Genomic DNA, 24,057 nt, shown 5'->3' on the forward strand with positions numbered 1-24,057 from the left:
TCAATATGATGAAATCGATAACGAAACAAGTTTGAAAATTTGGATAACGACAATAATGTATACAGCAATGGTATTCAATTAAAAACCAATAACGAAGTGATGCCGGTTTCGATAAAAATACTTGTACATGCAATGCTAATCGATAATGATAATAACGATGCCAATAACGATATAAAATCATCAGTAAAAATGGGAATTAATATTTGGTACCGGTAACGATGAAAGTTTTAGATTTAAAGTTAACAATAATGAAATCGATAACTATAGCTAAGTAGTGCTAAAGGTGTATATTTCGGAAACAAATTCCAAATCTACATACATACATATCGTCACCTGAAACTCAAAAAGACGTAACAAACATCATCGCTGAAATGCAAAAAGTCATAACTAATAGATTCAAAATTCACTTTTTGATTTATATAACTTCAGCGAATTACAACTCCCACAATTTTCTGAAAAAAAAGAAATAAAAATATTAGTCACGAATATTAATGACGACTACATTTCATATTTAGCAATGAAAATACTCAAATGCAACATAAAATAAAATCGAAATTTTTTCGCTTACGATAAAATCATGAAATGAAGCAATGAAAATTTTAGTTGATAACAATGTCGAAATCAATAACTACAGCTAAAAAGTACTAAAGGTGTATATTTCATTAAAATAAAATTTTGAAATTTTATTAATAACTAGATATGATATAATCATAAGGATGACCATTACAGTGAAAATACAAAAATGCTATAGAAATCGATAGACATAATAAAAATAACAGCAGTAATGTGTGCAGGTGCGGTGCTTAACGCCCGTTTAATGCCGATTAGGCAGCTGCTTAAGAAGAGTAGCCTTCTCTAGTGATTTCCACCAGGCAAGCGCTCCGTAAAACAAGATAATCTACATAGACCTAATGAATTACTTTGGGCGAGAGACCCCATGCTCTTACCAAGAGCTCCCCTGCAGCAGTACTACGCAACCGACGCGCCTTTCTTGCCCTTTTCCCAATCTTAGGCTTGCTATCAGGATGACCACTTTGGGTTATTTGGTTAAAAATTATTATTCTGTAGTGCATTTTATTGTTGTAAATTTCGCTATATGGGATTATAACATAATATACTAGAAAATATGTATACTTTTTCAAAAAAATCGTTCTAATATAAAAAAGTAGTTTGACAAATAGGCACACTGAATTTTTCTAAGGGAGCTTAAGATCGCAATTAGAGCGAGACGAACGCGAACGTAGATCACCTTTCTTTATTGCGCTAAAATATATAGAGATATATTGCGTTTTCAGAATCATATACTACGTAGGCAACCTATATCAAATGTCTTCTGTTCTCCCTTTCCACTCCAGTAGAGTAGGTTGCATTCGATAAATTTTTCCCATCACTGTGAATTTTTTAATGTATCATTGGACAATTCGTAAAACGAAAACAACGTTGCACACATTTTTGAGCTGACAATGATGTTTTCGCATCACCTATTTAAGTACCACTTTTGCGCTTAATAACATCGTTGCCATCCATGCTGATGAGCGAGTTGATGGCATGTCACATCCTCTTATGGGTATTCGTTTTCAAATGTGGAATACTTATTAGTTATTTGGTAATACATACTTACTGTTGTCTAGCTTTTAAATGTTATGTGCTCGTTTATTGTTATCTATAACATTTTGCTCTCCGTTAAATAGCTAATATTTATTTTTTTTTTTTTCATTATTTCTCTGCTTCCGCGATACAGTGTCGCTTGATAGTGGCGCAAATGTCCGACACTCGCTGTGATGGTTTCAATCTACTCATGTGGCCACTATTGGCTACTGTGGCTGTTTGTTGCTTTCCGCGGTACGAACAATTGTGGGGCAGCGATATTAGCGCCGAAATGGAATGTTGGATTGTGCAGGCGTTAACGATATTCGTGACCATTGCGCATCTGCATTACGCACAAGGAGTGGTAAGTACGAAATGTATATTAAATAGTTGAGTTTTTGTACAGAAAACTGTGCAGCGAAAAAAAGTGAGCGCTATCAAAATAAAACGCTGCATATTTTAAGGAGTTTACTATTTTAGTTGAAAGTTCATGTTTAAAATTTATCGTTAATGTTACTGCTATAAAAATACGGAATCATTATACATACATACATCCAACGTAGAAAAATTACAATAGCATCCTAAAACCCTTATCTTTTTATAACACTCTCGTCTATGTTTTGCTTCCTCTGCCTTTACAGGTTTGCGAAATGTGCGATCACTTCAATATTCGTTGCTTTAAAGTAAGAGAAACTGCTTATATGGCACAAAAACTCACAAATACCTCGCCAAAGGATTCACCTGCGGTGACCAACTCTAACACATCTACACATTTAACCGATTCATTACTTACTAAACGTTTGAGTAATAACAAAAATGGACCAAATTCAAACAAATTGGATGAATAATTAATGTGGGACTAACATAATTTTAAATGCTATGGAATTTACAAAAAACAAAAAAAAAATATTGTATTAACCGTACAAAGTTCAGCCTCAAGGTATGCTACATACCACAATATTGCATGTAGGCAGTAGCTACCTATTATTAAATTTAGGTAGATTTGTTTTTACTAATCACTAATAGAGAAATATGCAGTATATTTTTGGAATGCCTAGTGCCGGTTAAAAGCACTTAATGTAAGTGATGAAAATATTATAAGAGATTTTATGGGACAACACAGCTCGGTTTCAGTGAAACGATTAGTATTTAGATTTGTTAGCATCCTAGGGATCAAAATATAATTAATACTGCTTCACACTGAGTGCTCAATCAAATACCAGACGTTTTTTGAAGAATTTAATTAAAAAATAATTGTCAATTTTCAGTCACTCTAATATACATATATGTATACGCATAATGCTTTTAAGCACTTTCGTACAACGAAGTAATTGTAAGTTATGTCGTACAATATTAGTTAAATTGATTTAAGTTGAGGAATTGTTGTTACATAACAAAAAAAATTTATTTATAACTTATATTTAACGTTTTAGTGAAAAGGGTATAATGTAAGTATTGAAGCCTTGCAGATATTGGAAATAGTCACCATTCGGAAATCCCGTTTCTTATTGTAGTAGTATGAGAGAGTGTTGCCAGAAATTTCTTGAATTTCGAAACACACGAAGCAATCAATAAACTCATGAAACTATGGGCCAAATTTTTTTAAAGAACTTTATAGTTTCAAAGATATCATTAATTCCAAAAATTATTTGAAATATTCAGATACCAAATGAAAGAGAACATTTCGCAGAATTTACAAAAAAAACTAAAATTTTTTAGTTCACAAGGACGAAAAAGTATTGAATGGTCTTTTAATTAATTTAATTTCCTCTAAGCTTATAAAGTTAGAAGTTCGAAATTCGAGAATGTGGCCAAGTTAATGTACATATGCAGTTCTAACATACATATAATGTTTTCAAAAATAACTATTGCAAAATTTCAAGGATACTTAAGGATACAGTTTTAAAAGGATATTTTGAATACTTACTCTTCCTTACGCACATTCGAACTTAGAAAACGCGAAAACAAAAAATCCCAACATACTCTGCATAAAATTTACTTATCACTTTTCGTCTAGATCCTCCATTTATATCTTTATGATTTAAGATTTGTAGACTATTTGTTTTTTTTTTTTTGTCTTAATAAATCATATTAAGCAATTTCTATACTCTGTACAAAGTTTCGAAAAAAGTCGACTAGAGGCAAAAAGAATGCCCTTGAACTCTGGTAAGCAGATGTGGTGATCTCTGGAATAGCAGCTATTCCCATTCGTAAACTATTGTCGTTTTTTTCCACAATAATTTTTCCATAAAACGGCCTCAAGCTCAATAAAAAAAGTGTTTCATTTTTAAAGTATATAAATTATATATGTGAAGAATACCTCTTAAAGTGGTAGTTTCCATCTTCTTGCCAATTTTTCTTTTATTTAAATTAATCTGAAAAAAGCTCATTTTACATCTGCTGTTGAAACTACATAGAAAATCTTCAAGTTCTGCAGAAGTTTTCATAATAAAGATTTTTTATATGGAATTTTGTTTTCATTTTAATATCTTCAGTTTAAAATTTTGACCCAATTTTTTTTTAATAAGTCTTCATTTTCTAGATAAATATCATCTCTGGCAACACTGGGATGGGTGAGATTTACTTCACTTGTAAAATTAACAGCGTTGTGTATGTGTTTATGCACACAAAAAAATAGCAACTTATCAATACTGTGTGGTCTTTTGAAACTAATTACACTGGTTTACAGCAAAAATGTTCAATTTCACTATCCAATTTCTATATAGAATTGCTCGCTGATTCCGAAAATTGACTTAATTTTTTATTCTATGGATAAGTTTACAAGATATGTTCAATTTACCGTTATCCAGCTTAAAACAAAAAATGGTTCCACTTAATCCCGTATGTATATCTTACGAACCAATTTAACAATATTTATATGAAATACGGTAAATGAAAGCTAACGAAATTTTACATCGACCGTATATACATCAATTTCCAATAGGTCTGATAGTTTCTGACAAATAAATTAATCATTCCAGATTTTTTGTTTTTTTTTGATGAACATATGAAAAAAATCAAACTTTAACAGAAGAAAAATTAAAAAAATAACAGGTTCTGTGAAAAATGTTTGCATTTGTGCTAAAGCCTGTTCTGTTACAAAAAATTAAGTTACTAATGAAGAAAATCGATGGATAAATCAAGAAGTAATGAGTATGAAATATCAGAATCCTATCGGAATAAGATTTATAGACGGTTTATGGAAAATTTTGTTAGCTTTAATTTGTCGTATTTAATTTTCGAATTGTTAAATTGGTTCGTGAGATATACGTGACTAAGTGGAAATACCTTTTGTTTTAAGCCGAATAACGGTAAATTGAAAATATCTAGAAAACGTTCCATAGAATAAAAAATTAACTCGATTTTTGGAATAAGCGGTCAATTCAAGATGGAAAATGAATATGGGCATCTGTGGAGCAAAAACCAAACACAAACTTGTGATCCACTGTTATTTATCGTATATTTTTAGTATTTTTATTAAGAGATATTCCAATAAAAAAAAATATTTCTGCTCCTTTGGTCTTAAAATGCTTTCTATGATTAAGTATTTGATTTTGGTTTAGATCTTAATTTAGGACTAGCTCCTCATTTTGCAGTCAATTACGCTGAAATTAAGTAATTTCGCCTTGTAAAATCTGTCAGTAGATCAAAAACAAATAAGTCAATTTATTATAAATCAAGAAACAAGTCAAAAAACAAAACGGTGTTTTATTTAATTTAAAAGTTACTGTTTGCCTAAATGTATGCAAAGATTAACTTTTGAGAAATCTGGTCCTGCTTTTGAGTACTAATGAAATTCATGAGCCATATGAAAGACCACGCGATATTTATTGGGCTGTGTTGCCAAGAGGTATGTAGGTTAGGGCGGGTCATTTTCTTTTTTACTTTGCGCGTATAGCATAGGAATATTGTACGTATAATTCTAAGCCAATTTTCCGAAGAAACTATGGGTCTAAAATGAATTTGGAATTTGCCGAATTGCGAAAATAGGTTCCGAAGAAAAGGTGAGAAATTACACTATGGCGGCCTCTGTTTTAAAAAGTTTAAAAAAAAAGATAAGTGCAGAAACGGATTCTTCATATCAAAAAGTCTCTTACAGAATGTTTTTATACAAAATTTGAGCACTTTTTTGCGGTATTACAGAAAAATGCTCCATGGAGTAATCCCTTGGAGTTTTTTTGTGTTTCGGACTTAAACTAGTAAAACTGTAAAAACCGTCCGACGAAATTCGCTCAGCGATTTGATTCTGTTGATACTTTAATTCTGACTAGTTTGACTCGTACGGGATTGCAACTGTTAATTGGACCACATTTGTATGTGCATTTTGGTTAATTTTAGGTTAGTCTTGGAATCAGGGAATGACTAAGTTCTGTGTTGGTGTGAACCGATGTACGCTCAATTCGCACACCGTCTTCAAGAGGGTAACAACCCAAAATTACACGTTGCTTAGAAAATGCGAAAAACTATTTCTTAGCACATGATAATCACATGGGACTTTACCTAAGATTTTTTTTAACAAGTTATAACAAAAATTTGCTCCAGCTTTTGCTGACAGGTAAATAAAAGCTCAGTGTACATTTTTATTGCATAATTGCGAAAATGCCAAATTTGGAGTTGTGCCTCTTTTGAAGACGGCGAGCGAATTGTGTCATTGAGCCATTCAAAATTATACCGAAATGAGTCGTAGTGCCAAGAGTTCAGTCGAATGGCTTAATTGATTTGAGTATTTTATTGCAGAAAAACATAGGCTTACTTCCAAAACGTCTGGATTCTGTTTACTGCGGTATTTAAACTGTTTGTATATGCAGAGTTGCGAAACCTTATAACCATATACATTGCATATTTTGAATGGCAACCAAAAACAACTTTGAAGCGCTGATTACTCCAGCGATGTTTTCGATAACTTATCGGATGCATTTTGGAAAAGTATACATTACCAATATTTTGTAGTTTGGAGTTATGGAACATTATATTTTGTACGTATACAAAGCAACTGACGATGTCAGCCATAGACAAACGGGAGCGAAACGACCAGAAAGCGATAGCATGCACAAGCGCATTAAAACACTCTTACTTTTAGCTCACGCTTCTCTGCAAAAAGTGTGACTAGATTAAATACAAACACAGGACCAGGATTCCTTGTAACCAACATTCGTAACCAACTTGGTCCAAAAATATGGGAAAAAATGGTTACATTAATATTGCGATGCCATTGGACCCGACTAGTATGTAACCTATCCTTTTGCACATACTTTGGTAATATATCCTAGTAGACTATGGCTGCCGTAAACCTGAGCCCATCGACCAGGACACGGAAGACTTAGATACAAGTGAATATGGTGTCAATATATTCCTTATAAGTACAGTTGCTTTGACTCTAGCGTTGCATTATTCTGAAGTAAAGATTTCGAGACCAGGAATAAGTAGCAAAAATAAATTGTTTTGAGGTGACCTAACCAAACCTAATAAAATAATATTTGGGTTCCTACACTTTTGCTAAGTGCTTGGCCGAGCTGCTCCTCTAATTTGTTCAGTGCCTCTAGATGTTGTTACACAAAATGGAAGGACTTATTGTTTTACGCTGTCACCAAACAGCTAATGGATTTTATGAGAAACTTTTTTATGGTAGAAATACACTCGGTGGTTCGCCACGAAATAACTTTAGATGTTGCTCGGACCGGGGATCAAAACAAGTTCCTACGTAGTGGTAGGTCACACATCTAACCACTCAACCACAAACGAATAAAGCTACTTTATCCAAATATCGGGAAACAAGATCGATGCTTTGAGCATTCGATTTTACCTCAAACCATAGATTATTTACAAAAATTAATGTCGATGTCGCAGCCCTAATCCGTAGAGCTGAATGATTGATGATGATGTGTTGTAAGAAACTCTCAAAATTTGAATTTATTTTTAGCATACAAGAACACATTTTTCTTGACTGTGACGTAACTTGGAGAAATGTTCAGCATGGTGAATGTTTTATCATGGTCTTGAATGCTTGCCTCACCACCATTAGCAAATTCCCGCATATTCTGTAATGCGCTTCGTAATCATTTCTGCCACTTTTTTTTACGAAGATTACAACTTGCTGATTTTTTTGGTTAAAATTTCCGTCCCTGGTATAATATATCATTACAAATAAAATTTTACGTCTCAATAGAACATATACATATATTTGATACGAACCTTTAACAAATTCCTTAAAGAAGTATGCTTTTGTTGAATGAAAAGAACAGCTTTCAAAGAACTTCTCCAAAAGGCCTCCTGAACTACGTCCTACAAAAGCTCATCTAGAAGCTCTACTTTGGGTAACGAAAGCATTTGTGCCACTCCATACAAAAAGAAGGAGAAAGGAATGATTTTCGGAAAAGCCTTTTGGGAGAGATTTTAGCTTCTGAAATATTCTAATCTGCGTAATATGTATGACTGCTCAGCCGTGTACCTGTGCAGGAACTTGCACTTTTTGACATTTGCCTGAAGATGAAAAATTTGAATTTTTGTGAACCAGGAATAATCCTGGAAAACCAGGACGTCTGGCAGCCCTACAGTAGACCACCTGGTCATGAAATTTTTGCTGGGAAACTGTGCGATATTTGCATGCAAGTGCTGCAAAATTGCGAGATTTAATTTTGGTTTAAATACATGCATACATACATACATTATTGCAATGAATGCATATTAGACTACTAAGCCAGTATTTTATTAAGGCTAACTTAAGTGGGATGGAGCTTATAGCTGCATTTCAGGCAACAGTTGGGTAAGGTGGAGTATGAAATGTTGCACTATTCATTATTTTAACTGTCACTTTATTATGTTATTTTGTCTGTCTGGTATGCGTGTGCTAATATGTAATTTGTCTATTTGTTTCTATGCATATGAATTTACGTGTAGTGTTGCATTAAATACGCAACCACCATAATTGTTTGTCATTATTTAAGGTTGCATGCGTCGCGCTAATGTTTCGCTTGGAAATTTAATTACGATCATAAATTAGAAGTTATTTATTTGCTTTAAACTATAGCGACATTTTTACAGGTATTTATTTATTTTTATTAATTTTTTTTGAATGAGTAAATAAAGCTTAATGTATGCCAAATATTTACTTATGTTTTGAGTAAACTAATTAAATAAAATAAAAACATTGCAATTAATTTGTGGGAATGTTTTTATTAAAATATGTGTTAATTAAAATTAGTTTGACCATCAATTTTTCATGCACTATTACCTGCTCCTTTACTTCTGTTTTATAAATTTTTAAATGTGTAACTGTGATTCTTGCGGTTTGAAGGATAGAAAGCTAGAAAGATAACTGAATAGTGGTGGTAATTTTTCTTCCTGTATGGAGTCAATGGCGAAAATTTCTTGATTAATTGTCTTGCAGTCCAACGCATTGACTAACGACGAGAAGAGTGTTTACTTAAGTGTGCATTTGTTAACGGATCTGAATTGGCAGCCAATATGCTGGTTAGCCTGTTAACAACTACAAAACTAGTTTTTAGATGGCGGTAAGGTAGGTGAAGCCTGTCTACTGCAACGCGAGTCAATTGGGCGTACCCTCTTCACTTCAAGGACGACGCAAACCAAGAGCCATAACAATGTTATTTCTTATGGCAAAACAATGCCACTTCTGTCATAAAGCCAGCCGAGCAATGAGGAGCTCGTATTAATCAGGATTTTCAGACAGGGATTCTTAAGTAAGACCTTACCTTTGGAATCAGTACGAAAGGCCTATCGCGTGAGATTAGAAAAATGTCTTTTAAGGCCGACTGGGAAGTTTTGAGCGAAACAATTTAAAAAATTTATTTAATGAGTACCGTTCACTTGATTTTGTAGAGGCGCTGTTAAATTTTTCGACTCCAAAGGGCTTACTTTTTTAGCTTATTTTTTCACTTCCTCTAACCTTTTCTAACCTTTTTTTAAGTCTATTTAGCTTAATTGTGATCCTTTGGTCACACTGTTGAAGACTACCATAAACAAACTGCTTAGCTTTAGACATGAAAAATATACCAAGTATTCACCTTACGCAAAATCTTGCAAAATATCTGCAAGAAGGTCTATAGAATAGAAGTTGAAACTGAAGTTTACCAATGCATGCCGCTTTTTTAGGCTAAGCACTGGAGTTTTTTGGTGTGTGCATGCTAAGTTACTAGGGTTGTACACGCTCATTATAACGGGGAAATAATAAAATACAAAGAAGTAGTATTAACACATCTTTGTTTCTTTCAAAACGCCTTAAAAACTTTTGTAGATAACAAAGCAAACGGATGAGGTAAGAGCCGTGGCAACGGTAGCGCCCGAACATGAACTCCAACAGAACTCCACTCCAGTTTGAGAGCAATGCCGCTTATAAGCAGTCAGGCAACCACGAAAATCGAGATCGAAACCGAAACCGAAAACAAATAGTAAAGACCAAGTAAAACACGTATGCAAATAAGTGTGCTTATGTTACATTTCAAGTGCCATATCAACTAAGTTAGGTATATAAATTCAGACCTGCGTACTTTTTTTTTTAGCTTATATACTTTATCTGTATGAATATTTATAATAAATTTAAACAAAAAACTAGTTCATATTATGTATGTAGAAATATATTTAAATAAATGTAATCGAAATACATCATTTCAATTTTCTTTTGTTTCCTGCTCTTCAGACCAAATTTCGCCATCTTTATAGCGTGTTGGCCAAAAAATATACGTAATACCGATTTCATTGAATTTAAGGTTTCTAAATAGTTCTAGTGACGCAAAATTTTTTTTCATATACCATTGTACACACATCGTAGCCCGCTTCGGCAATTTGTTGTGATAACTTTTGTACAGTTGCTACAGCAAGACCACGTCGGCGATAAGCCTCTTTTACGTGCAACATGCCCAGCAAGCCCATGTTGCATCTAATGGATAATAAAGAGATAGAAATTATTAAATTACATACCTATATAAAGTAAATTCAACGTAAAAAAGTAAGTAAACTAACCTTATACACCAAGCGATTAATTCACCAGTTGATTTCAAATAAATTCCAATATTGTGATTGTAAGTAATGAGGCGTTTTATATATTCCAAGGAACCGTTTTGGCGCGAATCCCAATTAGCATTTACGGTAGCAGCATCTTCTACCGTTAGTGGGCAGTAATCGAATCCCTCGGGGAGTGAGCTACATTTATTATTATTATTTATTTATTTTAATAAAAAATTAAAATTTTTTTTTTTTAAATAATAAAAAGCTAAATGAGTTGCGCATTTGAAAGCTGCAAAAATACTAAATATCACTGCAAGGGAGACGGTAACTATTTTTTTTTAATTTACAGCTTTCTTTCTTTTGTGAATTCGATATTTAAATCTAAATTTAAAATAGAACAAAACTAAATACGAAGATAAGAAAACTGATGGGTTTGTTGAATTTATTAAATAAAAAAATTTAGTGTTAAGGCAACTTACATATGTATGTCTGTACACATATACTAATTTTCAGTTTTGTCTTAGTGGTGAAAAAATACCATAAACGTAAGTACATATGCCATTATCCATTGTATCTCGAAATAAAATTGCATTCTTTTTAATTTCAATACCTATGTATGTATATCAAGTACTAGACTTGTTTGGTTTCGTCTACGAAGACTAAAATATTTACACGCATTAACTGTGAAAGAAATTCCCTAATTTATTTTTAAAAATTATCAATACGGCAACGCTGCTATCAACATGAACAAATTATGAAGTTCCAAAAATCCCAGCATTCGTCAAAAAGTGTTTTATTGAAACTACCTTTTTTTATCAATGTTCGTTCCATAACAGAAGTTAAAGATAAAAGTTTCAACGCTTACACAGAATTAACAAAAACTCAGTACAACAAATTTCAAAAAGTTGGAGGTGATGGGAATCGGGCGAACAGCATTTGATTAAGCTGGTCAAATAATGAAAAAGTACCAAAGGATTTGAAAAAGTTGCCATTTCTTTTTTATCTGTAATTTCGTAATTTCTTAAAAAAAAAAAAAAAAATACATTTTCTAAAGTTATCGGAGCGGGAATGGGAGGGGATGGGACGAGTTTATAATAATTATTATTTATATAGGTATTTATATACATATATGTATGTAGGTACGCAATTTGTTAGCAAAACCAAAAAAAAAAAGGAACAGTCCAGCGCCTTCGTCTTGGTCTGCAGGCTGTATCGGAGATACACCCGCTAAATTTAAACGTAGAATACGTGGTATGGTTAAGAGCATATCCAAGTCAAAAACGAAAGCACAAACTAAGAAAAAAATATCGATAACAAAAGCGATAATAAAATCGATAACAAAATCGATAAAAATATCGATAACAAAATCGTTAACTAAATCGATTACAAAATCGATAAAAAATCGATTACAAAATCTATCGAAAAATCGATTACAAAATCGATTCCAAAGTCAATAACAAAATTGATAACAAAATCTATCAAAAAATCCATTACAAAATCGGTAATAAATTCGATAAAAAAATCGATAAAACTATCGATAACAAAAGCGATGGCAATATCGATAGCAAAATCGGTAAAAAAACCGATAAAAATACCGACAACAAAAGCGATAACAATATCTATAGAAAAATCGATAAAAATATTGATGACAAAAGCGACAAAAATATCGATAACAAAAGCGATAACAATATCGATAGCAAAATTGTTAAAACAATCAAGAAAAATATCGATAACAAAACCGATAAATAATCAATAATAAAATCAATAACAGAATCGATTACAAAATCGATAACAAAATCGATAAAAATATCGATCATTATATCGATAAGTTCCGAAAATATCGATAGCAAAATCAATAACAACATCGATACAAATTTCGATAACAAAATCGGTGAAAATATCGGTAACAAAACCGATAAAAATATCGATGGCAAAATCGATTAAAATATCGGCAACAAAATCTATAAAAATATCGATAACAAAATCGATAGCAAAATCGATAACAAAATCGATAAAAATATCGATAACAAAACCAAACAGATCCACATTAACTGAAACTTTCATATGTACGTATATATGCATTTACATATGTACATACGCTGCGATCAAAAGCCGCATTACATACGCATACATACTTTTTGTCTCCTTCCCACACTTCCAACATATGCACGTGTTTGCAAAATGATGACGAGGTGATTTTGTATGGAAAATCATTTATGCCCATATATTTGAATAAAATAAACATATATAGAAGATATCAACCAATACTTCCCATATACCAAACGAAAGGAAAACTCTTGAATTTTTGATTAAAGAAAACAAAAACAAAATCATTCGAGCGGTTTTCGAGCATTTTGGTAATGAAAAAAATTTGCAAATTTTTTCAACAATTTTTTGCCTTAAAATGCTCAATATTTGTTAAATTTATATAAAATTTGTACCCGATAATATTTCTACTGCTCCAAAGAACCTATATCCCGAAAATGAAAGTTATATATGCCAACAATAAGTTGCTAGAGCACTTTAAAGGCTCAAAATTGACCCCAAAATAAGGCAATGTTTACCGTTGTTTTTACGACAGAAACCGAATTGGTTATTTACAAAAATGAATCTGTCGACAGGTTTGGAATTTTATCTTTGAAACGCCACACTTTTCTTTGAAATCGCTTTATTAGTTCTCGTGCAATAAGCGTTTTTGTGAAGCTCTAAAAATTACAACTACAACATTTGAACATAGCCCCCGTACCTTAAGGTAAGACGTATTCTACGTCAAAATCATTGTACTTGTTTATTTTTGAAACCTAAATTCACGACTTCAAATCGATGTAAAAAAGAAATGAGAACCAACTTTTAAAAATGCTTTGGTATTTATTCATATTTTGACCTCTTTTAATGAATGCAATTGGTCTCATTCATATCACTTTTTGAGTATTGCACTGTGAAATTAAAAAAAATTTCAAAAATTGTTTATCAAAATTTAATTTTTTTTTGTATGTATAAAATTTTTAGAATATTTTCGAGTATGCAGTTTTGTAGCACATTCAAGTTTAGCATAACAAAGCGCTAGTTTCATGTCGCTAAAAATTACCATTGGTTTTTCAATTTTTTTTGTCGAAGGTGTCGAAGCATATTCCTTCCATATAGAAATAAATTTTGTTCATGAGTAATCTAAAGAATCAGTGGTAATTTTTGATGAAAGGACACTTGTACTTTTCGGTACTTAAAGTGATTTGTTTTTTGTATCCCAAATTGCATACTCGAAAATTAATAAAAAAAAAATAAATAAAAAACTAATTTTGCTGAAGATTTATAAAAGCTTTATTAATATTTTTAACTTTGTGTAAGATTTGAAACACTTATATATGTGGTTTCTCTATGGGTAGAAGTATAGCTTATTTAAAATGAAAATTATTAAAAAAAAAAAAATATAAAATGAAAACAATATCACTTTGAATTTTACACTTTACTTCAAAATTGGTTCAGCTAAAAAAGTGGATTAGTGGCGTTTTTTTTAAATAAAATATGACGGAAAAGTTTTTAAAAATTTATTGAGTTCGTCGAAGCTGTTTTTGGGGTTACCGAGTATGAGTCCGACCTTAAATTTTTAAAATTCAAAATGTCGTATCCAATATGGCGTAAAATGTTGTAAAATTTATTTCGCGAGAAAGATATGTAAGTTTGTTTAAATAAAAAATTTCCTTAAAAGTACTATAGCTGATTAAATCCAAAAAACATTGCTTTGTATTTCAAAGCACTATAGAAAATCCTTCTGATCATTTTTCTTAACTCTCTTACCTAATTTTCATTTGTAAAATCTCCTCTTTAGGTAATTTCATCACATGCAGTCGCACCATGGCGTTATGCATTTTTCGGTCTGCTACTATTTTCAAAATCGTTTCAGAATGTATGTCGGGCACTCCCATTATTTTATACCCCAAACTCCAGTTGAGTTGGGGCAATGCAATTTTCAATTCTTCGACCGCTTTTTCGGTATCCAAGGCATTAACCATCAACTGATAACGATCCTAAAAAAATCACAAGTTTATATAATCAGTATAAAGGCAGTAGGAGTTCTTCTATTGAAGTTGAATTACAAATATAATTTCAAGGAAAGACCTCGGAAATTTTCTATGTTACGCACTGATTATCCCCATTTTTATACCCCAGCGCATTTGTGCATTTTCGATGGGCATCCATTGTACATACATACATTCATACTGTATATGTTTGTATATGCTCTTTTTCTTAAGGATTTTCTAACAAATATCAGAGAAATTAATTTCATTAATCTAATAAATTGTATGTGCTCTATTTTAATTCGAGTTCGATTAATCGATTCGAAAGTAAATATTTTTCTAAGTTTAAACCGGCAATGAAAAACTGTTGTTTTTGTTTACGCGTAAAAGCACTGATCGCCGATCGAGATCTCATTTATTATTTTACATTATTTGGATAAAAAAACGCAACCCCAACAACAATGTGACGCTGATAAAAATATGCAGTGTTGCCAGAAAAAATTTCGTTTGCAGCTAAATCGGTCGAAAAAAGAGCTAAATAGAGCTAAAGAATACTAATAGCAGCTAAAATGAAGAGCTACATGTATTTTTTTTTTTTAAGTTGGGCATATATTGATGTTGTTGTTTTAACTTTTTAAGCGATTTTAATAAACACAACGAATTTTATAAATTTAAGTGCTTTAAAAAAAACGTTTAAAACCAAAATAAGGTGCATATATTTCGAGTTCATTGCTACGGCACTTATAGCACTTATATGTATGCATATACTTATATGAACTAGACAAAAAACGAAAAATAGTTTACAAACTGTTAAAATCTGCAATTTCAGATATTGTAATTGACCATAAAAACTCGGGTTATAATCATTTTTTCGCAAAATTTTTCTGAAGTCTTATATTTTTCTCTCCTTAAGGTAAAATTAGTAAAGTAAAAACAAAATACGCGCATTCAGAGGAACGATTTTCTTCCGTGGCCGCCTGAGAGAAAATAACTGAGCTTATCGGAGTTCGAATCACTGTCCGGTATAGTTTGTGTGCTCCCGCGCACGTTGTAGAAACTATTCGACCTACTTGCCCATTTTCCATTTACTTACGGGTTATTTGCATTAATCGAAATAGAATAACATGAAGGTATCGAAAATAACCTGAGATCACCAAAGCCAAATACCAAATACAACTAAAACTTTCTGGAGCTAAAAAGTGCTGGATAATTTTGAAAAGAGCTAGAAAAGACCTGGGAACTAAAGCCCAATTTTCGGAGCTAAATAGAAAAATAAAGAGCTTAATCTATCTCCAAAAGCATCAAAATGGCAACACTGAAAATATGGCTCGATTTGTGATCAACTCGGTTTGTTTTGTTTCATAATTAATTTTGTAAATTTAAATTAATAGCACCGACAAATGAATACATGTATACACAAACGAATTTTCGGCTATGGTTAGAACCAGGGCTTTGGAGCAAATATTTGTTTTCTTCGGTCCGCTCCGGTATTTTATATATTTTATTTATTTATTTTTTTGAAAATTTTCTTTTTGATGCAGAAATGAGAATAAGAACAATTCTGCATCCAAAAGAAAAATTAAAAAATTGCCAACTTAAATAGGGAAATTTATATAACGCGGTTGTTTTCAGTGACATAAAAATTATAATTTAAGTAAATTTATTTAATTAGGAAGTAACTTTGGAAAAAACAACAATAAAAATATTTCAAAATAAATCGTTTTTCCTTAAGGAGCTAAGGAGCAAATGATTTTTTTAGCTCTGCTCCAGCTGAAATCCTCTGCTCCTTAGTTCCTTGCTCACTTACTCCGCTCCGCTCCGAAGCCCTGGTTAAAACAGTTCAAGTTGTTGTATTAAATTTTTTGTTTAAAATTTGTGTTTTCCATTTCTAGTAAGTTTTTTAGCATGTTTTCTTCCCCGTGCGAATTGATTGTGATAGATATGGATTTGAATAAGAGAGTGGAACGCGGATGTTTATCAATAGTATACGACTTTGAACGCGCGTAAATGCACATTTGATAAATGCGATAGCATGAACGCTCTTAAAAAAATATGTTCGAAATACTTAGAGCCGTTTTCTCAAGTAATCTGTAACTTTAAAGCTCACTCTATAGTTAAAGGTTGCATTAAAATTTATGATTGTGCATTTTATTATTCGTTGTAAATTGGTTTACAACTAAGAAACATACATACGTCATAAACCGATGATAGAAATGCGAGATAGCGAGCTTTAAACTTAAAGGTTACTTCAGAAAACGGCCCTAAATGTTGCATTTTAAATGTAGCAAAAACGCTGCAAAAGTTGCAATTTTGACCTTGCTCTCACTTGTAACGTCGTTTAAAGTACAAAATCGCACATCAAGAAAATGCTAAATCTCGTATGTGAGGTTGCCTCAATTTTATAGGAGAGAGTAAAACTTGTCTTATTTCAAAACGGTTCTTTCTTTTATCCATATTTATACCTTTTTCTTATGTCTAAGTATCGATATTTTAGTACTATAGTATGAATGGATATGGGCTTGAGCAGGATGAGCTTCCGGTGAGCAAATATCTTTTTTGGCACAAAAAGTCAGTAACGAGGTTTTGCAGAACAATAAGTTAAGTATGTTATTCGAGTAGTCACTCACAAGTATCTCATTTAACTGACCACAATTAGATAAAGTCCACTCTTCTTCCATACTTTCGGCAGCGTATAAATATTAATATGCCTCTGGCGTGGTTCCCTTTCGAACCAACTGATATAATTATTTAATATTTGATAGCCAAGAATTTGTGTTGGTCCATTGGCTTTATACAGTGTTCGTAATGTTTTTAAATCTTCGAGATTGTTTAATGTTATTAAGTATTTTGCCATTTTTATATTTATTTGCCTAACGAATGATCGCTAACTGTACTCTTCAAATTACAGTTTGTAACTGAATTGTAGCTGTTTGAGAAAACAGTGTAATTCCAATGCGATGCGATGAATTGAGAGCGCTGAGAAGCACAACTGGGTGCACTTTTTGTTACGAGTATTTACATTCACTTTTATTACAGTCGCTGTATTATTTAATTCCACGCGATAAATGTATTTGATGGGAGTGAGAAAGAATTAACCCTTCCGCGATATTGTTGCCTGCCATTTGACAACATCAAACTCTGGGCAGCGAAAGTATTTGTACAAGGGTATTATAACTTTATTCACATAACGGTTGTTTGTAACAACCAAACCGAATCGAGATAGATATACTCATATTGAAAAGAGAAATCGATTAAGGCCTATTTTTCTGTCCGTGTGCACGATAATTCGAGAAAAAGTTGAGATATGTCAACGAAATTTGGTAAGTAGGTTCCCTTGAAAATGGGAAAAATCGGACAATAACCGCGCCCACCTCGCCCATATAACGGTTTATGCGAACTATGCAAAAACTAGGATATTTCCACAAATACTGGATCAAAATTGTTGAAAGTTGGTTTGCGATGTAGAATGTTGGCATAAAATAAGACAGTTATGAAATCTTTGGAAAGTGGGCGTGGCACTGCGCCAATCCCCACCAAACTCGCTGCGAAAGCCTCACTAAGAAACCTGTTGAAAATGTTTGAAATCAGACAAGAACCACGCCCACCTCCCATATAACGGCAATTTACAGCTGCATCTCCAGGAATTGCCTGTTAAGCGCCTGCACGCCATCCGTACTTTCGTAGCTTTTGTATGGCCGCATCGCCGTGAGATCTCCACAGAAGCTTCGAGTCAAGGATTGGACCTGTATATTTAACCTCGGCGGGAACATTAACTTTGACCTCATTCAGAGTTACATTCCTCATATTTGAAAGTTTCCTTTTCTAGGGCACTATGGCTGCCTTGGAACTCTTCGTTAAGTTTAGACCTTTTTGTATTAAATATATCGCAGAGGGTACTTTCGAACTTTCCTCTGGCTATTATTACTATGTCATCCACGTACTCCTGGTATCGGATGCCATTATTCGAGAGGATTTTTAGCAGTTCGTCGACTACCAAGCTCCACAGTAGAGGTGACCCATCCTCGCGGGCATCTTTTTGTTGGTTGCACCTGTACTACGCTGTCCACAATTTCAGTCTCAGCGATTCTTTTTTTTGGAGCGGTAGAGCTATCCACCTTCGTATATTTCGTATAGACTCCATAAAGTGATCATCCACGTTACATCTATGAAAAAATTAGATGATTTGATAAGAGATCTGGAACAATGTAATGAATCTGAAAAAAATTGGCTTCTAGATTAAACGAAAACATTTATTAGCGCATGGTGCAAAGGTGACTTTCTATCGTACAAAAGAGGCAGGCTTGGTACCATTTTTTTATTCAGAAAATTATATTGTTTTTGGTTTAGATGTGGAAGGCCTTATTCTGAAAATGGGCCTGCCAGAATATCGTAAATCCACTTTTAGTTTTAAGAGATACAATTATATCGGCCCCTTGAATATAAAGCTGGTTCTACGCACTGGAGTGTTTCGGGTTTTTTTTTCCGACGAAGGCCTGTTTTTTCGGCGACCTAAACCCGTTTTGATGAGTTTCGCCGATCTAGCAATCAGTCGTTTTTCGTCCATAGAGCAATAACTGATAGCTGGATTGCTCCGCTTTCTCCTTCTGCCTGCGGACATTGAGCCCAACCCCGAACCAGAAATCTACTGCTGCGTCTGCCAGAGACGACTTCATCCGAACTTTACTTCGGTTAGGTGCAACACGTATAACGTATGAAGCTATCTAAAAATCTGCTCAGGCCTTTGGTCTCGCAGGGAATGCACCACAAACTTTGTAGCCTCCTGTTGCTCAACACGGCTGCAAGAAGCTCAGAGGAGCAACACACCGGGTGTCCCCAATTGCAGAGTTCTGCAGACGCAGACATCCACACAATCATTCACTACCAGGCAGCAACAACCACAGCGGTAAGCGTTCCCATATCGCGACCAGCCTGCAAAGGTGTACGAAACTACTCCAACTGAACTGCAATGAACTCCTGAGCAAGACCGGCGAGATATCCGTCTTTATGGGTCCACAAGACATACTGACAGCTGGGAGTTAAGAAACGAAGTTGCACAGCAACTCCACATTGTTTTTCTCAACTTCTCCTTTTTATTTGGCACTGTTAGTGCCTAAGAGATTTTGGCCGAGTTCCACAAACCACGCTAGTCTTTTCTAACCTGTGCCACCTGAAACCAATTGGGAAGGTCAACTGAATCTTCCTCAAAATCTTTCCCTCGAACATTCCAAGAGCCGCCTCGTTGGACGTTGTCATTTTCCAAGCTTCTGAGCCATATACCAGTACGGGCATGATGAGTGACTTATAGAGTGTGATTTTCGTACGTCAAGCGAGGACTTTACTTCTGAGTCGCCTACTCAGTCCAAAACAGCACTTGTTGGACTCGATGCTGACATTTTTATCGTTTTTAATGCTGGTTCCCAAGTAAACGAATTTCTCTATATTCTAGGTGTTAACATTCGTTGCGTGCGGACGTGTTTTTTATCGCTCTCGGTTTTCGCATAATTGCCAATGGGTTCTATGATTTTATTAGTAACGAATAGATTATTAAAGCTTAATGAACTTTCTGCTGTTTTCGTGCATACATTTTTGAGACGGTGACTGTTGTATATTATAAACAAATAATAAAAGACGTTCCAAATCAAAATGCCTTGCTGCTATAACCATAAGGTTGAGTGTTCGCAACCCAAAATCCAGTACGCAAAGTGCAATGAACTATTTCATTTGGAATATGTGAATATTTTGCCGGCAGACGCTGATTTTTTGCTTAACTCAGAGAGGCCTTTTCTGTGCAAAGTGTGTGCTGATGCTCGGCGAAAGTCTTTTCGCTTTTCGCCTCCTCCTCTTATTCTTAATGAGAGTGTTGTTGCTACTGCAAAGAAATCGGTGCCCAACGCAATAACAACCGCCCACAGCAGCACAAAATTCCTAAAACTGTCTCGCCTAAACAACTAACCAGTAGAGTTAGAGTGGGTCTTTCGAAGAAGCCAACAATAACATTAATCTAAACTTAGTGCTAAAAGAGACTGCTACTCTTAGGGCAGAAAATGCCCGTGCCGTTTCGCTAGTTAATACACTCCATGAAGTTAAGAAGTGTATGGTCAACAAAATCGAATGCTTGCAATCCGAGCTTCACTCGCTAAAGAGAAACTTCACTATGAAGAGATTGTCTCTGCAATTACAATGCTCACGGCCGATAACAAAGATCTTCGCGTTAACGTTTAATCTGTTGTTACCAATAGCAAAATTGCTTATGAAAAATCATCGTTGTCGCAAATATAACTGCCTTTTCTATTGGTAATTCTGCAGGTGTGAATGCCGCTGCTGCAGTTCGTGATTTTCGTGACAAAAAACTCAACAGATGTGCTGGTTCTTCCCTAGGTACTAATTCAGCCGTATCGAACAATTGTTCCAGTTTCTCGTCGGTTCCGGTTGCTAATTTTCCTCCGCCTCGTATGGGCTCTGATGGGCAAGTTGAGCCAAACAACAATAGTTTGCCCGTTTCCCAAATCTCAGAGTGGTTTACGGTCGGTATAAAAAGAATAAAAAATCAGGAGCGGTGCAGAAACCGTCAATATTTTACAAAATGAAATTTTAATTAAAGCAAAAAAAAAAATTGTGTGGAACTTTTGAACAAAAATGTAAGGAAAAAGATATCGTAATGCACGCGAGGGTATGTTTTACTATTTGCTTAAAAATGAGCCGTATCAGGGAAAACGGGCAGACGCTACATGCTGGCTAAGGTGCTCGAAAGGAAGGCACGGATCCTCTCAGTATATCTTCTAATAGTGGTTACGGTGATCGCCTCAACTGTAACTTATACATCTCTTGCTGCTTATTCAAATCCGCCGGTTACCACAAAGCTCGCCGCAATCACGTTCAGGGAAAAATTTTTGGTTATTCTATTTTTCTATTTTTTTAATATTTTTAATTTAAACCGCTCCTGGAGTGACTTGTTTGTTTGTGATAGTTCACAAATATACATTTATACGAACACAAGCAAACATTTATTGGATAGGCTGTCTCTCTTTGATTGCGGAATAAAAATACATTGTTAAGATATGTTACTATCAATATAGAAGTATTACATATATTAGTCAAGTGAAGTGAAAAACTTCAACTGAAGTGAAGGCGGTAGCACTGTTGCTGTTTCGCTATTTTATTTTGCTTTTGAACATATAAAAAAACCTTAAAATCAAAAACGGTTAAGTTTTGGGCATTATGTCAAATAACCGAATCAATCAGAAATGACCTAGATAATAATTTTCTTAAATATATAGGACGACTTTCCAGAATTTTTAAGTAAACATTTATTTATTAACTTTATCATACATCTTTCACCACATACTCACTAATTACTTACAGTCTTTGACATTGAGTAACTGCACTGATGGGGCCAAAATGGACCCCGCGATATAAGTAAAGAGTTAAAGTGAACATAAACCACCCATCGTTCAAACTCAGCCGGCTTTACATATGTACATATATACTATATGGCACGATCAGTAAAAATTGAAAAGCCGTGGCGAACATTTGAGCGGCATTACGTTGCACACAGAATTATTTACTTAATACTAGGTCACACACAGCTGATTTACTTCCACTTTAGCAACGAGTCGTGCGTACTGCAAAACTCCTATATAAAATCTCTATCATTTACTTTTGGAAAATTAATAAACCCAATAAAAAAAAAACAGTTCCGCTACAATTTGCTTCTGGCCTTCTCCGATTTTTCAATCCAAGCTGCACCGTTTGCCGGATGGTAGGCGTGTATTATATGCGTCACTCCAACTTGTTCAAATTTCAATTTCTTACACAACGCTATCGATGGTTCATTATGCTCGTGAATCATGGCGCGCACTTCGTCACCGCTGCCACAAATGTCTTGTATCAAAGCTAGGCAAAGTAATGAAGCTAAGCCATATCGCCTAAAAGCCGGCTTCACATGCAATATGCCGATAAAGCCACTTTGGCATCTGGAAAATAAAAAAAAAACTAAATACTTGTACCAATTCAGTTTCTTAAATTCTTACACACCTTATACACCAAGCCACCAATTCGTGCGAGTTTTCAGTATACACGCCAATGCTCTTGTTGTAGATAATCAGGCGTCTTATGATTTCGAATGTGCCTGCGTTACTGGCATGCCAAAATTTATTGATCAACGTAGTATCGGCGATATGGAGAGCGCGCATTACGAAGCCATGCGGGCAACTGTGTACATAAACCAAAAATATATAATTATTTATATGCAGCCATTTTTCAAATTATTACTAGTTTATTCATGCATATTTTTGTGTGTTTAATTTACCTCGCTTTCACACTCAATGCTTTTTCTCTTGCTAGCTGATAGATGTTGAGACGTATAGCCTGCCATGTCAATTGCATTTTCATTCAACAGCTCGCGCACAGTACCGTTGTAGACATCCGGTATGGCAGTGATTTTGTAGCCTTGCGACCAGTCAAGCAATTTTAACGCCGTGCTCAGAAGCAATTTGGCATCCTTAACAGGCAGTATATTCACAAACAGCTGGAAACAATCCTAACCAATCAGAAAGGCATTAAAGTGTCAATCACTATTTATGCAGTCGATGCAACATTTTGTTTTCTACCCCGCCCACCCTCTCTCTCGACTTGTAAACGCATGAAACGCACCACAATCAAATGCAAGCCATTGCAGCGCCACTGTTCGCCATCGTCCAGCGTGTAGATACGCACGTGCTGCAGCTGCTTATCGCGTTCATGCCATTTGATGAAATTGTCCAGCGTGTAGTAGCCGAGTGCATTTGCCGGCCAATTCTGCCGATAGAGCGTTCGCAGCGTTTTAGTATCTTCAATTTTGTTGAGTGTTATCAATTTTTGCTTTATTACTCTGTTTGCACTGCAACTGGTGTAGAGTGTAAACATCGTCGTGGAATTTTTGTAGGTGTGTGACTTGCTTGATCTTCGGTTGAGTTATGATTAAAGACAATAATTTTCATGTTGCATTTATAATTAAAATTAAGTTATTTTTTGTAAATCACTTTCCAGCTAATCGGTGCAATAAATTTTGAACTTTTTAGAAATATGCGAGCAGGTAATTATATTTTACTTGAGTCGTGGCTGAATGCAAGTTTGCAAAATATTTTTTATGTAAAAAACAAGTTTTTTCATCTCGCTTTCGTCAAAGTTAGATAACTGATCTCAGGGTCAATAAGGGTATTAAGAAACGAGAATGAATTGAGAGTGAGATACAAAAAAAAATAATATATATTGTAAGTCAGGCTAAAATTTTGCACACAGCTTAATTTCATACTAATTGTTTTTTGTTTAATTTTTATACCCGAGCGCACTTGTGCACAAGGGTATATTAATTTTGTTCACATAACGGTTGTTTGTAACAGCCAAAACGAATCGAGATAGATATAGACAAATGTATACATAAATGATCAGGATGAAAAAAGAAATCGATTAAGCCATGTCTGTCTGTCCGTCCGTCTGTCCGTCTGTCCGT

The 24,057-nt window shown here is 34.1% G+C and overlaps 2 protein-coding genes and 1 pseudogene across 7 annotated transcripts in view; 1 reads left to right on the forward strand and 2 right to left on the reverse strand.

The window, feature by feature from the left end:
- The window catches only part of LOC108358103 (ethanolaminephosphotransferase 1), a 42,960-nt gene extending 32,996 nt beyond the window's left edge, over window positions 1–9,964 (forward strand). For 4 of the 6 annotated variants that reach the window (XM_017609254.1, XM_017609255.1, XM_017609256.1 and 1 more), the window contains exons 8-9: window positions 1,742–1,951; window positions 2,229–2,461. In XM_017609254.1, the coding sequence (XP_017464743.1) occupies window positions 1,742–1,951; window positions 2,229–2,435 (417 nt within the window). In that variant the 3' untranslated portion in view covers window positions 2,436–2,461. Of the gene's footprint in view, window positions 1–1,741; window positions 1,952–2,228; window positions 2,462–9,841 lie in introns of those variants that run through there. The other 2 variants (XM_017609258.1, XM_017609259.1) reach the window with 2 other exon arrangements.
- Window positions 9,965–10,094: 130 nt separating this feature from the next.
- LOC108358104 (uncharacterized) lies at window positions 10,095–17,455 on the reverse strand (annotated as a pseudogene).
- Window positions 17,456–22,013: 4,558 nt separating this feature from the next.
- Window positions 22,014–23,149, reverse strand: LOC108358106 (uncharacterized). The gene is made up of 3 exons (XM_017609260.1): window positions 22,876–23,149; window positions 22,602–22,778; window positions 22,014–22,540 (listed from the first exon to the last, which is right to left on the reverse strand). Exons 1-3 carry the CDS (start codon window positions 22,956–22,958, stop codon window positions 22,267–22,269), a joined length of 534 nt encoding a protein of 177 aa, XP_017464749.1. The 5' UTR covers window positions 22,959–23,149; the 3' UTR covers window positions 22,014–22,266.
- Between the last annotated feature and the right edge of the window lie 908 nt (window positions 23,150–24,057).

The sequence above is a fragment of the Rhagoletis zephyria genome, unplaced genomic scaffold (genome assembly GCF_001687245.7).
Source record: "Rhagoletis zephyria isolate East Lansing unplaced genomic scaffold, Rhagoletis_zephyria_1.1 Rzeph_scaffold_00206, whole genome shotgun sequence".
NCBI classification, from domain to species: Eukaryota; Metazoa; Arthropoda; class Insecta; order Diptera; family Tephritidae; genus Rhagoletis; species Rhagoletis zephyria.